General features: G+C 36.7%; 4 protein-coding genes across 6 annotated transcripts in view; 3 read left to right on the forward strand and 1 right to left on the reverse strand.

Annotated features, from left to right (window-relative positions):
• LOC107041824 (mRNA export factor) overlaps nucleotides 1–2,516 on the forward strand; it is a 5,296-nt gene extending 2,780 nt beyond the window's left edge. For all 3 annotated transcript variants that reach the window (XM_015262593.2, XM_015262594.2, XM_015262595.2), the window contains exons 4-5: nucleotides 457–936; nucleotides 2,361–2,516. In XM_015262593.2, coding sequence (XP_015118079.1) covers nucleotides 457–936; nucleotides 2,361–2,447 — 567 coding nt within the window. In that variant the 3' untranslated portion in view covers nucleotides 2,448–2,516. The remainder of the gene's footprint in view (nucleotides 1–456; nucleotides 937–2,360) is intronic.
• A 246-nt stretch (nucleotides 2,517–2,762) lies between these two features.
• LOC107041769 (probable isocitrate dehydrogenase [NAD] subunit alpha, mitochondrial) lies at nucleotides 2,763–9,108 on the forward strand. The gene is made up of 6 exons (XM_015262502.1): nucleotides 2,763–2,942; nucleotides 3,198–3,323; nucleotides 5,028–5,200; nucleotides 6,233–6,467; nucleotides 6,916–7,194; nucleotides 8,195–9,108. The coding sequence occupies exons 1-6, from the start codon at nucleotides 2,916–2,918 to the stop codon at nucleotides 8,432–8,434; spliced, it is 1,080 nt and encodes a 359-aa protein (XP_015117988.1). The 5' UTR covers nucleotides 2,763–2,915; the 3' UTR covers nucleotides 8,435–9,108.
• Nucleotides 9,109–11,523: 2,415 nt separating this feature from the next.
• On the forward strand, nucleotides 11,524–12,731 carry LOC107041789. The gene is made up of 2 exons (XM_015262527.1): nucleotides 11,524–11,737; nucleotides 12,454–12,731. The coding sequence occupies exons 1-2, from the start codon at nucleotides 11,528–11,530 to the stop codon at nucleotides 12,670–12,672; spliced, it is 429 nt and encodes a 142-aa protein (XP_015118013.1). The 5' UTR covers nucleotides 11,524–11,527; the 3' UTR covers nucleotides 12,673–12,731.
• A 1,386-nt stretch (nucleotides 12,732–14,117) lies between these two features.
• Nucleotides 14,118–15,908, reverse strand: part of LOC107041788 — a 9,455-nt gene continuing 7,664 nt past the window's right edge. The window contains exon 3 of the mRNA XM_015262526.1: nucleotides 14,118–14,411. Coding sequence (XP_015118012.1) covers nucleotides 14,263–14,411 — 149 coding nt within the window. The 3' untranslated portion in view covers nucleotides 14,118–14,262. The remainder of the gene's footprint in view (nucleotides 14,412–15,908) is intronic.

A 15,908-nucleotide genomic window follows, 5' to 3' on the forward strand; every position in this document is an offset into this window, starting at 1 on the left:
GTCTAGTTCCGGTTGCGGGTTTGAAATTTCGTCGGATGGATGAATACATATTTCTCCAATGATGGAGGGAAAGAAAAAATTTTTTTTGAATCTTTTTTCAAATTCACTTGGCACCCTTAAATGAAACAATGATAATGATATGATAGCAATCGTGTAATTTAGGGATAAAATATTTGTTGATAAATTTTCCTCTATATGAGATATTTTCATCCTGAAAAGGCACCGTCTGGTGTGAATTATCCGCCTCTCGAGCCAAATATTTCGTTGCTGTCGAAAGCAGAACAATTATTCATGTTTGAGACTTTAAAATTGGAACCAAACAAATTCTTTTTTGCCTATTTCAACTAGCGATTTTGTTGGCCTAAACAAGACTTGTTTGAGAACCTGTTTGTTTTTCTCTCAGTGTAGTCATTCTTAATGATTAATAATTAATCATGGGGAATTGATAATTTCCAGGACTATCCAATGGCTGTTGTTGGAACAGCAGGTCGAGGCCTAATAATTTACCAGCTGGAAGGCTCTCCCCAGGAGTTCAAGAGGGTCGAATCCCCCCTGAAGTACCAGCACCGTTGTGTCGCAATATTCAGAGACAAGAAGAAGGTCCCAAATGGCTACGCCCTTGGCAGCGTTGAAGGACGAGTTGCCATTCAGTACGTGAACCCCTCGAACCCCAAAGACAACTTCACCTTCAAGTGTCATAGGTCGAATGGCGCCCCCAACGGCTACCAGGACATCTACGCCGTCAACGACATTGCATTCCACCCAGTGCATGGGACTCTGGCCACTGTTGGCAGTGATGGAACCTTCAGCTTCTGGGATAAAGACGCTAGGACTAAATTGAAGCCCTCTGAACCCATGGAACAGCCCATAACTCGTTGCTGCTTCAATCACAATGGACAAATCTTCGCTTATGCTGTGTCGTATGATTGGTCGAAGGTAATTTCAACTTGTTTCTTTAACTACTTTAATGAGTAAAATATTCTTTTATGTCATTTATAATTCAGTGGCGAAGTGGTGAAACGGTTTAAGGCCCGGGTGTACTATCTTTCGAACGTTATCTCGATGTTTTTTTCATCTTTCGTCATCTGAAATTGTCAATTGAGTTCTGCATCATGCAGAAGTTTTGAAAAATTAAGAATGAATAATAAAAAAAAAGTAGAAGAAATCCGTAATTTTTTCAAAGAGCATTTTTAATTTATATTCAGAATAAGTTGAATAACAAGAAATTGAAAAATGTATATGATTTACGGTGGCAAATGGCGGCCTGTCACCCAAATATCATGCAGGGGAAAGACTGATTTCGTAAATCTTTTCCCACACTGCACAGAGACATTTATTACGGAAAAGGCTCTTTGAAAAAAGTTGTAATATTTTGGAGAATTTTTTAATCACACTTTTATCACATAAAAATGGCAGATGACTACATACCACTGTTTTGAAAATTGAGATACCTAGCTGTCACTTCCCATGAGGAGTTAGTGTTTTGTTATCCACCATGGAAAATGACAGCTAATAGATAATTTGCCACAGCGAATCAGATATTTGTAATTTCCACTTTTTTCAACTCATTCTGAATCTCAATTAAAAACGCTCTTTGAAAAAGTTCAGAATTTTTTCNAAGTTGTAATATTTTGGAGAATTTTTTAATCACACTTTTATCACATAAAATGGCAGATGACCACATATCACTGTTTTGAAAATTGAGATACCTAACTGTCACTTCCCATGAGGAGTGTTTTGTTATCCACAATGGTAAATGGCAGCTAATAGATAATTTGCCAGAGCGAATCAGATATTTGTAATTTCCACTTTTTTCAACTCATTCTGAATCTCAATTAAAAACGCTCTTTGAAAAAGTTCAGAATTTTTTCTATTTTTTTTGTCATTCTATCATAATTTTGGAGAATTTCTACATGATGTACCACTTAATTGACAATTTTGGATTACGAAAGATAAAAAAAAATACAGTCGACTTATTTCGGAATTGAGTTTTTGAGGAATATTTCCGAATATAAGGGAGATAGTGAAATTTTCGTGATTATATTTATTGTAGCTCTCAATCGGCTCTACAAAAAAGGTTAGGGGAGGGTGGGGTATAATGGACACTTTAGACTTTTTTAAAATTATTCATAACTCAGAAACAAATTGATCGATTGAGCTCAGTTGAGGCTCGTCACAAAGGGAAAGAATTGTTTTTTGTATTGGAAGAAAAAATTATTAAATTTTATCAACATTTCAACCCCTCATTAACATTTAAAAAAAAGTCAAAAGTGTCCGGTTTAACCCCAACTTCCCCTATATTAGGAAATCGTTTTACTCCGCTACTGATTTGAATTCTTACGTTTAAAATATTGTTTCAGGGTCACGAATTCTATAATCCGATGAAGAAAAACTACATCTTCCTCAGATCGTGCTACGACGAACTGAAGCCGAGGAGTACCTCATGAAAAATGTTCATGGTTTTTGTCTTGTATTTTTTATCGCAAAAGAGGCTTGAATAAATTTCTTCTATTACTTAAAAAACTGTTTTTTTGCATTAAAAAGTTTGACCCTCATGTCCTACGCAATGAAGATTTCTCTGACATTCCTCCATAAACGTCTTCACTTCCCATTAAAAAATCACCCGCTTTCCCTAGAAAAATTCCAAAATGAATTATAATTCTTTGCTTTCCATTTGAATCTGTTTACTCTCATCAGTAACTGGCGCCAGTGGTGCATTAAAAACCAGCCCACTTGGCATCACCTCAACCCACCCTCTCCTCTAAAATTTCCCTCAGCAAGATCTCTATGCTCCGTGGCGTGTTCGGTGGGGTGCCCTGACGTGCCTGTGTGATAAAATTATCCAATAAACTCAACGATTTATTTATATTTAAAATTAAAGAAAGCCCCCCTCCAGCCGCATAACACACGTTGAAATGGCAGCCCAGTGGATAAGAAAAGTCGTAAGTATAATCTCCAACAATCCCCAGTTGAATAACTCAAGCTCTTGCTCCATCCATCGATTTTCTCATCTGTGAAAATTAACAATTGTAGAAGGTTAGAATCCCCAATATACCTCTTCCACATTCCCCACTACATATGGCCCCTCGTTTCTTCTCTCTTTATTTCTGGCCACTGCTCCCTTTTGCAACTTCTCAGCTTTCATCAGCATTTCTGAATGGATGTCAGGGGTTTGATCACTCATTAATGGATTTTAGGTGTCACCTGGAGTCACTGGGGCTCGGTTATACAGTGGAGGTCCTCACAAATGTACCCTCATACCTGGTGATGGTATTGGGCCTGAAATTTCGGCTGCTGTACAGAAAATATTCGACGCTGCCAAGGTATTTTGGGATTATTCAATCGCACAGTGTCTTGCCTTTTCGTTCGATTTATTTCATTTATTTTGCACGATTTGAGGGGGAACAATTAGAGGATGAGTGCGTCCTACCTATCACCTTGACCTCGATGAGACATTTTTTTGGGGGACTGAGGATGGTCCAGGGTTGCCAGTGGTTAATCTCTCATTTTTTAATCACCTGAATGTTTGAATTAATTGAAAAGAGAACGTCGTTTGGCATTTTTGGTAATTGGGGGAATGGCAAGTGATTTTTCATGTAAAGGAGTTCATACACAAATGTTTCTTCACATTTTGGCCTAAAATCACTCATTGCCAGCATCAAAATAATTACATAATGGAAGAAATGATTTATAATCGTTAGTAATTCAAATGTATGTTTGTATTCATAGTTTCTTTGTCTTTACATGGTAACCACAAGGGTTATCAGTGGTTAATCTCTCATTTTTTAAGCACCTGAATGTTTGAATTAATTAAAAAGAGAAAGTAGTTTGACATTTTTGGTAATTATGCAGTGCCTTGGAAAGCAGTTGGTTTGAGGGAGAATGGCAAGTGATTTTTCAGATAAAGGAGTTCATACAAGAATGTTTCTTCTCATTTTGTCCTAAAATCACTCATTGCCAGCATCAAAATAATTACATAATGGAAGAAATCATTTATAATCGTTGGTAATTCGAATGCTTTTTTTGTATTCATAGTTTCTTTTTCTTTACATGGTAACCACAAGGGTTACCAGTGGTTAATCTCTCATTTTTTAAGCACCTGAATGTTTGAATTAATTAAAAAGAGAACGTAGTTTCACATTTTTTCGTAATTATGCAGTGCCTTGGAAAGCAGTTGGTTTGAGGGAGAATGGCAGGTGATTTTTCATATAAAGGAGTTCATACACAAATGTTTCTTACCATTTTGCCCTAAAATCACTCATTGCCAGCATCAAAATAATTACATAATGGAAGAAATGATTTATAATCATTAGTAATTGCCAATGTATTGTTTGTATTCATAGTTTCTTTGTCTTTACATGGTAACCACAAGGGTTACCAGTGGTTAATCTCTCATTTTTTAATCCCCTGAATGTTTGAATTAATTAAAAAGAGAACGTAGTTTGACATTTTTGGTAATTATGCAGTGCCTTGGAAAGTAGTTGGTTTGAGGGGGAATGGCAGGTGATTTTTCATATAAAGCAGTTCATACACAAATGTTTCTTACCATTTTGCCCTAAAATCACTCATTGCCAGCATCAAAATAATTACATAATGGAAGAAATCATTTATAATCGTTGGTAATTCGAATGTTTTTTTTGTATTCATAGTTTCTTTGTCTTTTCATCGTCCCCACAAGCCATTTTATTTATTTATTTATTTACACTGTCCCATCGGGTGGTACTCCCTATGACAGTGGGGGAAGCCAGTATACAATATTATACAGAGTTTTACAAAGTTTGGAGTTCAGAGTTCTACCACAGCATCATGAAACAATCTCTCACCCAAATAAAAATTATTATTTTTCTCAAGTAATTTTTTGTGCCATTTATTCCGTTCATTCCATCCATTTTATTAAATCCATTCGATTCGAAGAGGAGAAATTATCAGAATGGATGTTGGTGATAAAAAATAATCTAGGGTTATCACACGTGAATGTTTCATAAATAGATTTTAGGAGTGAAGATGTCTTTTTTGGAATCCCTCAGGTACCCATCGAATGGGAATCCGTGGACGTGACGCCTGTCAAAGGACCAGATGGAAAATTTGGAATTCCTCAGGCTGCCATAGACTCAGTCAATAGAAATAAAATCGGCCTCAAAGGGCCCCTCATGACACCCATCGGGAAGGGGCACAGATCGCTCAATCTCGCCTTGAGAAAGTAAGTGATTCACTCCGGGGAATTTAGACTCTTGAGGTTCGTTGATAAAGCCAAGAATCCTCTGGATTGCGGTACGATTTCTTGTATCAAGTTACCTGGAGTTGAAATGATTACGTAACTTATCTATAGCCTGGTCACGTCTCAATTTCAGTGTTTATCGAGTCGTCAATTTTATTTATGAGCGGACGAAAAACTGAAATTAAACGTGGTGAACAAAGTATTGATTTTTTTATAATACCTCATTCGAGATAATTTTTGGAGAGAATTAAGGCCCGGGTGTACTATCTTTGGAATGTTATCTGGATTTTTTTATCTTTCGTAATCCAAAATGGTCAATTGAGTGGTACATCATGTAGAAATTCCCAAAAATTATGATTGAACGATAAAAAAAATAGAAAAAATTCTGAACTTTTTCGAAGAGCGTTTTTAATTGAGATTCAGAATGAGTCAAAAAAAGTGGAAATTACAAATATCTGATTCGCTGTGGCAAATTATTTATTGGCTGTTATTTTCCATTGTGGATAACAAAACTCTAACTCCTCATGGGAAGTGACAGCTAGGTATCTCAATTTTCAAAACAGTGGTATGTAGTCACCAGCCATTTTTATGTGATAAAAGTGTGATTAAAAAATTCTCCAAAATATTACAACTTTTTTCAAAGAGCCTTTTCCGTAATAAATGTCTCTGTGCAGTGTGGGAAAAGATTTACGAAATCAGTCTTCCCCCTGCATGATATTGGGTGACAGGCCGCCATTTGTCACCGTAAATCAGATACATTTTTCAACTTCTTGTTATTCAACTTATTTTGAATATAAATTAAAAATGCTCTTTGAAAAAATTAAGAATTTTTTCCACTTTTTTTTGATTATTCATTCATAATTTTTCAAAACATCTGCATGCTGCAGGACTTAATTGACAATTTCAGATGACGAAAGATGAAAAAACACATAGAGATAACGTTCGAAAGACAGTACACCCGGGCCTTAAGTGTTTAAAAAATTATTTAACGTGGTATTTTTATTTTGCCCTCAGGGAATTTAACTTATATGCCAACGTGAGACCCTGTCGTTCCCTCGAGGGTTATAAAACCCTTTACGATAACGTAGACGTCGTAACAATTCGTGAGAATACCGAGGGTGAATACTCCGGTATTGAGCACGAAATTGTCGATGGAGTCGTGCAGTCCATCAAGCTCATCACCGAGGAGGCTTCAACGAGAGTTGCTGAATTCGCGTTCCAGTATGCCAGTGATAATAACAGGAAAAAGGTACAAATTTCAAGTAATTCCCTCGTCAATAAATTCATGAATCTTATTTTCTTTCAAATAAATTCAGTAGCGAAGTGGTAAAACGGTACAAGTCAATTTTGATTATTGACCAGTTTTCAATGAATATCCCAGAATCTAAGGGAGATGGCAAAATTTTTGTCATAACCTTTTTGGTAGAGCCCATTGAGAGCTACAATGAATGTAATTACGAAAATTGCGCTATCTCCCTTGGATTCGCAAATATTCCTCAAAAACTCAACTGGGAGATGAGTCGGCTTAAACCGTTCTACCAATTCGCTACTAAATTATAATCTATGTAAAAAAAAGCAGTTAATCCCCCTTCGAAATCAAAATTGTTCATAAAGAAATTATATCATTCAGTCGTCTCTGTTTAATTCAATTCGACTAATTAATTAATCATTAATACAATCCTGGGATTGATGTTCAGGTGACAGCGGTACATAAAGCCAATATAATGAGAATGTCAGACGGTCTGTTCCTCCGATGCTGTCGTGAGGCTGCTCAGAAATTTCCAAACGTTAAATTCGAGGAAAGGTACCTGGACACAGTTTGCCTGAACATGGTCCAGGACCCGAGTAAATATGACGTCCTCGTAATGCCAAATCTCTACGGTGATATCCTCTCCGACATGTGTGCTGGTCTCGTCGGGGGTCTGGGATTGACTCCAAGTGGAAATATCGGACTCAATGGTGCTCTCTTCGAGTCTGTGAGTACCCAGATATCAACGGTGCATTGACCTGAGTCCTGTTCCCCAATTAATTACCAAGTTTCTTTTTTTTTAAATATTCTTTTACAAGACTTAAGGCCCGGTCTCGATGTTTTTTTTCCTCTTTCGTCAACTGAAATTGTCAATTAAGTCCTGCATCATGCAGAAGTTTTGAAAAATTATGAATGAATAATAAAAAAAAAAGTAGAAAAAATTATCAATTTTTTCAAAGAGCATTTTTAATTTATATTCAGAATAAGTTGAATAACAAGAAATTGAAAAATGTATCTGATTTACGGTGACAAATGACGGCCAGTCACCCAATATCGTGCAGGGGGAAGACTGATTTCGTAAATCATTTCCCACACTGCACAGAGATATTTATTACGGAAAAGGCTCTTTGAAAAAAGTTGTAATTTGGAAGAATTTTTTAATCACACTTTTATCACATAAAAATGGCAGATGACCACATATCACTGTTTTGAAATTTGAGATACCTAGCTGTCACTTCCCATGAGGAGTTAGTGTTTTGTTATCCACCATGGAAGATGATAGCTAATAGATAATTTGCCACAGCAAATCAGATATTCGTAATTTCCACTTTTTTCAACTCATTCTGAATCTCAATTAAAAACGCTCTTCGAAAAAGTTCAGAATTTTTTCTATTTTTTTCATCATTCTCTCATAATTTTTGGGAATTTTTACATGATGTACCACTCAATTGACAATTTTGGATTACAAAAAATAAAAAAAATGTATTATTTCAATCATTAATTAATAATTGAATTAGAAAAATCCATTGAATATTCGAGAACAGGAGAAATTCTTTAAAGGTCTTCTAAATTTTTGTTTTTAAAATGCAAATTAGTTATTAATTGTTAATTAGTTATTATTATAGTAATTAAATTAATGTAACAAATATCCACGGAGGTTGACATTCACTCCAGGTCATAAATAAAAGCCTCTCAAGTGATGAAACACTGAAAATATTATTTTTCAGGTCCATGGAACAGCCCCAGACATCGCTGGCCACGACAAAGCCAACCCAACAGCTCTCCTCCTCTCCGCAGTAATGATGCTCAAGCACATGGGACTCGTCGACCACGCCAGGATCATCGAGCACGCAGCCTACGACACGATCAAAGAAGCCAAATACTTAACTGGCGATCTAGGTGGCACTGCCAAATGCAGCGAGTACACGAACGAAATCTGCAAGAAAGTCGCTGCTGCGTCGAACTAATTCGTTGTTAATTGTTCAGTTGAAGAGAGAATATGTGAAAAACTGTTGAGGAATTACCAAAACTCGTCGAACCTGCCGGGGAGTGGTAAAACGAGGGAAATCAATTTCAATTGAAAATTTCACTGGCAAAACGGAAAAGTCTGAGTTGAAGTTCATTTGATTTGTCTCGTTTCATCACTTTGCCACTGAAATATCGTGGAAAATTTGATTGTCCAACGACAATCGATAAATTTTTCATCTCCAAGTCACCAAATAATCGTTGAATATTTAATCACTCTAGAGGAAGTTCGGTTAATCCCGGATTTCCACCGTTGTCATTCATTTTTAGTTCCCAAAATGGTTTTAAAACGCTTATAGATGAATTGTTCGTGTGAACTCAAACGATTGAATTGTCATCGGCTGCAGATACGTTTCATACGTCCATCAAACTGTCGTAGTGAATTTTATGTAATGTAATCTACTGTGAAAAGTCAAACTTCGAGTCTCTAGTGTTTAAAATGAAAAGAGAAAGTGGAAAAAGTTTTTTCCACGATCAAGTGAATTGTATAGGACTGTATAAAGACCAATCGATGAATACCGATGCAAGAGGACTGCTCTCCTCAGTGAGAAAAATCATTAGATGACGAACGTGTTCGTGCAGTATTAATGATCAATAAAGTTGAAACAAAAAATAATGTCCTACTGAAGCAATCTCTTGTCCTTTCCCTCAAACTCCACGCGTCCTCATTAGACCTTTCAGGTGGAAAAAAAAGAATGAATGGATGACAATTTTTCTCGTCTTATTTCTGCTGCTAATGTACATCTGGAGCAAAATGTCATCCCGCTGAGAGGGTTCACATGATCTCGAAATGCGAGAGGCGAGAGAAAAATCAAGAGCTTCCCCCCCTCGTTCAAGGCATATCAACGTGATTCTTGTGCCAGGCACTTCAGTTACCGCTGTATCAGTGTACACCACACCCTCCGAGAGCCTGCGCCCCCCACCTCCTCCTTCACCCTCACCAACCCCTATTATTATCAAAGCCATGGAAAAGTTTCAAGTATGAGAAAAGTTGTCGGCAATATTTCACAACTCTTCTCTCTCTCCGCCGAGAAAATATGAAAGATGAAGAGATAGAATGTCATTTTCGCAAGCTCGTTAATTCTTCCGAGATTTATTGAAATTCCAACGGTGAATAATTGACGTGTCAAGCTCAAAAGAAATTTACGAGTTATTTTTAATCTCAAATGTATCGAAATCGGTGGAACGATAAATACATTATTTACGCACGATGGATTATTGAAAATTCCTCGGATATATTTTCAGGGTTTGCACGGAGAGAAATATTCAATAAAAATTACGTATCTTTTCCGTAATTCCGGAGCGAAATGTGGTTGAAGGAAATTTTACGGAACTGTCACGGAATTTTTCCGGAGTGTTCCGTAATTTTTATCTGAATCTCCGGTGAAAAATTACGATACCATCACTTAAATTTTCTGAGTCCATTCCGCAATCGGTGAGGAAAGTCAGAGTTCCGTAATTTTCACTGAACATTTCTCTCCCTATGAAAAATGTCTCTACATATTCTTTTACCTTGCGAATGAATATTCAAAATTTTCGCAAGCTCTTTAATTCTTCCGAGATTTATTGAAATTCCAACGGTGAATAATTGACGTGTCAAACTCAACAGAAATTTACGAGTTATTTTTAATCTCAAATGTATCGAAATCGGTGGAACGATAAATACATTATTTACGCACGATGGATTATTGAAAATTCCTCGGATATATTTTCAGGGTTTACACGGAGAGAAATATTCAATAAAAATTACGTATCTTTTCCGTAATTCCGGAGCGAAATGTGGCTGAAGGAAATCTTACGGAACTGTCACGGAATTTTTCCGGAGCGTTCCGTAATTTTTATCTGAATCTCCGGTGAAAAATTACGATACCGTCACTTAAATTTTCTGAGTCCATTCCGCAATCGGTGAGTGAAGTCAGAGTTCCGTAATTTTTACTGAACGTTTCTCTCCGTGTGGGGTGGATTGAGGGGGAAAAATGTCGCTACATATTCTTTTACCTAGCGAATGAATATTCAAAATTTTCGCAAGCTCGTTAATTCTTCCGCGATTTATTGAAATTCCAACGGTGAATAATTGACGTGTCAAACTCAACAGAAATTTACGAGTTATTTTTAATCTCAAATGTGTCGAAATCGGTGGAACGACAAATACATTATTTACGCACGATGGATTATTGAAAATTCCTCGGATATATTTTCAGGGTTTGCACGGAGAGAAATATTCAATAAAAATTACGTATCTTTTCCGTAACTCCGGAGCGAAATGTGGTTGAAGGAAATTTTACGGAACTGTCACGGAATTTTTCCAGAGCGTTCCGTAATTTTTATCTGAATCTCCGGTGAAAAATTACAATACCGTTACTTAAATTTTCTGAGTCCATTCCGCAATCGGTGAGTGAAGTCAGAGTTCCGTAATTTTTACTGAACGTTTCTCTCCGTGTGGGGTGGATTGAGGGGGAAAAATGTCTCTACATATTCTTTTACCTAGCGAATGAATATTCAAAAGAGTGTCGGTTGTCACGGCTGGGAAACAATAAACATTTTCACGAGAGCTTGTTGAAAAATTATTTAGATTTATGCCCCGGTCTCTTGTACTCATTCGTTTGCCTCCCAACTTTTCGAATATATCTATATATTTAGTTCGGATATGTGCATGTGTGTATACGTCGTTCAATTTGATTTTGGATACCGTGAGGTACAAATTTCATGTATTATTCATGGTGTCTATCTGGTCAATGAAAACGATCTTCGTGATTAAAAAAAAATGGGCAAATTATTTCAGCCGAATGTCGTGTTCGGGATTGTATTGACGACATTTAGCGCAGGAAAATGAATAAATTAAAGAGCTTCAGCTGTCGTAGATCGCAAAGACCTCGAGACATGTGTGGATTGAACGGAAAATAATTGAAAGAATGAGAATAAAAATTCAGATGATCTCATTAATCGGATTAGACAGCTGGACATTTATCACAGGCGAGTCTTTCACCCCGAGGAAGTCTCCGGGCTCTTCAGTAGTGACGGAGACCCCGAGGAAAATGTTTCGCTTGAAATTTTTTGTGCTCTCAGTAATTCTGACAATTGAACTCGTGAATTCGCGAGTTCTCTATCTGGACACCCCGCGGAGCAACTACTACCCGGTTTATCCGGATGAAGCCGGCACCGAACAGGCTTCCAGGGATTTAGACGTGACGTTTTCCGCGGGGGAGTCTGGCGAGACCGAGGAGCAAGTTTATCCCCCGAGGAAGGTAGAGTCAATCGAATATTTAATTCCGTTAATCCCCAAATTTTAATCCTTCTTGAATTTATTTGACGCTTAAATTCTTCTTCATTAGGCGTTCATGATTTATTATGCGATGGATTCAGTAGCGAAGTGGTAAAACGGTTCACGTCGACTCATCTCCCAGTTGAGTTTTTGAGGAATATTTCCGGATCCGAGGGAGATAGCGAAATTTTCGTAATAACATTTTTTGTAGCTCTCAATCGGCTCTACAAAAAAGGTTATGACAAAAATTTTGGTATCTCCCTTAGATTCCGAGATATTTAGTGAAAATTAGTCAATAGTCAAAATTGAGTTGTACCGTTTTACCATTTCGCTACTGAACTCTTGTTTCTGTTCTCAGACAATCAAGCAATTTTACGTTATTTGCCTCGTGATGAGTAAAACGAAATCGATTAAGTTTCTGAGAAAATTAATTCAGTAGTGAAGTGGTAAACCGGTATAAGTCGATTTTGACTATTGCCCAGTTTTCAATGAATATCTCAAAATCTAAGTGAAATAACAAAATTGTTGTCATAACCTTTTTTGTAGAGCAAATTGAGAGCTACAAAAAAGGAAATCACAACAATTTCGCTATTTCCCTTAGATTCTGAGATATCGACTTATACCGGTTTACCACTTGGCTACTGAATTCCTTCCCCAGGAATTCCGTATTAATTACGTGATGATTATTTAAATTTTTAGACAATCATCTACCCACCATCAGAGCGGTCCATCTACGATCTGGGCAGCGACTTGGACCGGCCAATCTACTATCGCGCCCCAGAATTTCCAGTGCGAAGAATTCTCTACGCTGAACCGCCCTCCGAACGAAATCATAAATTAATGAGGCTAAATAACCCCCACAAGGGGGAGGTCGTCCTCGAGCTTCGAGTCATCGCTAATAACAACAATGGAATATAAACGACGGGAGAATAATTATCCACGAATCATCAATGTTTGGGGATTGATGAGTTATTGATTTCTTTTGGAGGATAAAAATAAAAAATGTTATTTGAGCGTGAGTTTTTTTAAATTATCAATCCGTTCATTATTTAGACCCTCCAGTCGTGGCAGTAATTAACGAGAATTTTTTTTTCTCGCCTTTGATCTCGTTATGCGACTGTTCCCTCGCCCCTGAATAATTGATATTTTCTGATGAGGAGAAATTGGAATGACTCTCTTTCATCGCATTCGATCAATTTCAATTATATCTTTTTATTTCATTTGGAGTCAAATTTACACAATTAATACCTTGCTACACCGTTTTTTATATTTGATTTATTAATTAGTATAGAGACATGTGGAAATGTCTTGAGATCCCTAGGAATTCATTATTAATCAATCAATTATTTACAATTTTTTGTATTTTACAAAGAACAACTGAATGTGCGGCAATTGATGGAGTAAATTGGGAAATTCACGCACGAAAAATTTTAATTGAAAAACCTATCGAATTCGTTAGAAAATTCTATTGAATTTCTATCAAACTTTCTATTCGTTTTTGGCTGATTCTATTGATATGTCCAATAGAAATCATTCAATAGAAAAAATCAACAGAATTCGATTTTTCTACACGGAGAGAAATATTCAAGAAAAATTACGGAACATTTCACGTAATCCGCAAGCGAGAATCGTTTTCAGTGAATTTAATAAATTAATAAATCTGAAACGTTCAGTAAATTTTCGGGTCTGTCACCGAAAAAATACGAAAAAGTCACGTAATTTTTCTGGAAGTTGTAAAATCTAACGAAACTTCAAGACTTATTATGCCTCAGAACATGAAAATTCTTGGATGTTTAAGAATTTTTACGAAAAGTTCCGGAAAAATTACGAAACGTTTTGTTAAAATCTCCCCCTCACAGTGACTCATGGCTAACCGTGAGGCGTCGGACGGATGAGTAATTTTTACGGAACAGATCGTAGAATTTACGTGACGATTGACACTTTTTATTGAATTTTACTTCGCTCCCAGAATACGTTTCGAAACGTAATTTTTACGTCTTTTTTCTGGTAACTTTTATTGAATATTTCTCTCCGTGTATATAACTTATTCTTTTCATATATTTTCTATAGAATTTGCTCGACTCAAGTTTTCCAAGTTTTTTTCATTCTACTTTTCTTTTCTTCTCATCAAGGAAATCAAACCAAAAACTTAGAAAATTTGAGCCGATGAAATTCCATAGAAAATATCTCAATAGAATAAGTTATATAGAAAAACTGAATTCTATTGACTTTTTCTACTGAATATTTTCTATTGAACATTCCAATAGAATCGGCCAAAAACTAATAGAACAGTTCAATAGAAATTCAACAGAAATTCGATAGGTTTTTCTATTCAATTTTTTCGTCCGTGAAGCATNCCTCCGCATTTCTAGACACAAATGATGATGGAATGATCTCAGGGGATTTTTCATTAGTAATTCGTTGTACAATTCACGAATCTTCGGAGCATGAAAAAATTAATGAGACAAATACTGAATTGAAAGACGTGGGTTTACGTTTTTAACGATTTTACTCGATTGTTTTGGGCTCCTCCTTGGGCTCCTTGACGTAATCGACAACGAGCTCGAGGCCGATGAGGGCCCTGATATCCTTCCGATTCTCCTCGTCCTGACTCGACGGCGAGGAGCTCGCGTCCTCCTTCGATGAATCATCGACAGCTGAAAATGAATACGTGAGAGACTTTAACGTTGAGGGAGTGCTTCAGAAGTTTGCGAAAAGCTCTTCCATCACTAGTTTGTATGGAACTTTAAGTTGACTATCGAGTTTCTGGGAAACTCCGTGGAAGACTTTGTGCTTTCTTGAGAACATATTCAGGGGATTTGAATTGATAAATATAGAATCAATTAATTTAATTTATCCATTTGTACACCGAAGTGAAGGAACGAAATACTTCTTGTTTCTCAAACCAGTCTTCACTTTTCGAAATCTAACCGAGACAGCAGAATTTTTATGACGACTTTTTTTGTAGAGATTTTCGAGAGCTACAGAAATGCTTTCCACAGAAACCTTTCTATCGCACTCCGTTTCAGAGCTATTGCCCTGGTGAATGTGTAATTTTCAGTAGATTCGTCAATTCATTTGATTAAATCGACTTGACTTGGATTTGCTAACGTGAAATTTTTTTAATCCGATGATAAGGTTTCAGTTCATACGATTTCTGGTCGAATGATTTGAACCCCGCACTTACGGCGCCCATTTAACGCGGCTTGTCCCAACGGTCGAGGGACTTACCGCGTCAACTCCGTTATTTAATGAACGATAACTTAAGGATGTTCGACACCCTTTTAGCCAAAATTGACGTTGTTTTCATTTTTCTGGCAAATTATCGATGGGAGTGACGTGAAAAAATATAANTTAAGGATGTTCGACACCCTTTTAGCCAAAATTGACGTTGTTTTCATTTTTCTGGCAAATTATCGATGGGAGTGACGTGACAAAATAAAATCAGGCCCGGTCGCGCGCTTCGCGCGCTCCCTCTTTAGGGTATGACCGGTAGGGGTTGGTGGAATTGGATGTGACCCATTACGGGTCGCACCAATAACTTCCCGACCATTTGTTTTTTCTTTCATTAATTTTTTTATTATGTATTTATTCAATCTTTTTCTCACATTTCTCCGAGGAAATACCCATAGAAGACAAGAAAATCCGTGCGCGTGCTCGCACTCACACACACTCCCATGCACACACATCGCCGTATTCCGCATCGAGAAAAGATGTAATTTATCAGAAAAGTAAAATTGTTTCTTGAATGTATATCGATTTCGAAAAAAGCTAGTGAACTGCTGATTAAATGTCTTCCAGTATTCNAAAACGCAGGAAAATGTTCGCACCACCTTAAAATTTCGTCAGTCATTAAATAATGACAAAACGCAAAAACGTTATATTTTTTCACGTCAATTCCATCATAAGTTTGCCAGAAAAATTAAAAAAACGTGAATTTTGGCAGAAAGGGTGTAGAACATCCTTAAAAACAGTCGAACCCGAGTTGTAAAAACCCGAGTAGGGTATACACGGCAAATAATAAATGAATCCTATTTACTAAAGATGAACGAAACGTGAAGTTGTTTTATATCGAAATATCTCGAAACTGCCTGACCGCTAATCCTTAATTCTGATTGGTCAATATGTGACACGAAGTTATTCACAAAAAAAAC

Source organism: Diachasma alloeum, unplaced genomic scaffold (assembly GCF_001412515.2).
Source record: "Diachasma alloeum isolate Michigan unplaced genomic scaffold, Dall2.0 Dall_scaffold_00379, whole genome shotgun sequence".
Taxonomy (NCBI): domain Eukaryota; kingdom Metazoa; phylum Arthropoda; class Insecta; order Hymenoptera; family Braconidae; genus Diachasma; species Diachasma alloeum.

What these genes read in the sequence shown, in the direction of transcription:
- LOC107041769 (XM_015262502.1), top strand. Translation starts at nt 2,916, where the DNA reads ATGGCAGCCCAGTGGATAAGAAAAGTC. An exon ending in CCCAGTGGATAAGAAAAGTC is followed by an intron (nt 2,943 to 3,197) that starts GTAAGTATAATC and finishes AATGGATTTTAG; the next exon opens with GTGTCACCTGGAGTCACTGG. An exon ending in ATGGTGCTCTCTTCGAGTCT is followed by an intron (nt 7,195 to 8,194) that starts GTGAGTACCCAG and finishes ATTATTTTTCAG; the next exon opens with GTCCATGGAACAGCCCCAGA.
- LOC107041789 (XM_015262527.1), top strand. Translation starts at nt 11,528, where the DNA reads ATGTTTCGCTTGAAATTTTTTGTGCTCTCAGTAATTCTGACAATTGAA. An exon ending in AAGTTTATCCCCCGAGGAAG is followed by an intron (nt 11,738 to 12,453) that starts GTAGAGTCAATC and finishes TTAAATTTTTAG; the next exon opens with ACAATCATCTACCCACCATC.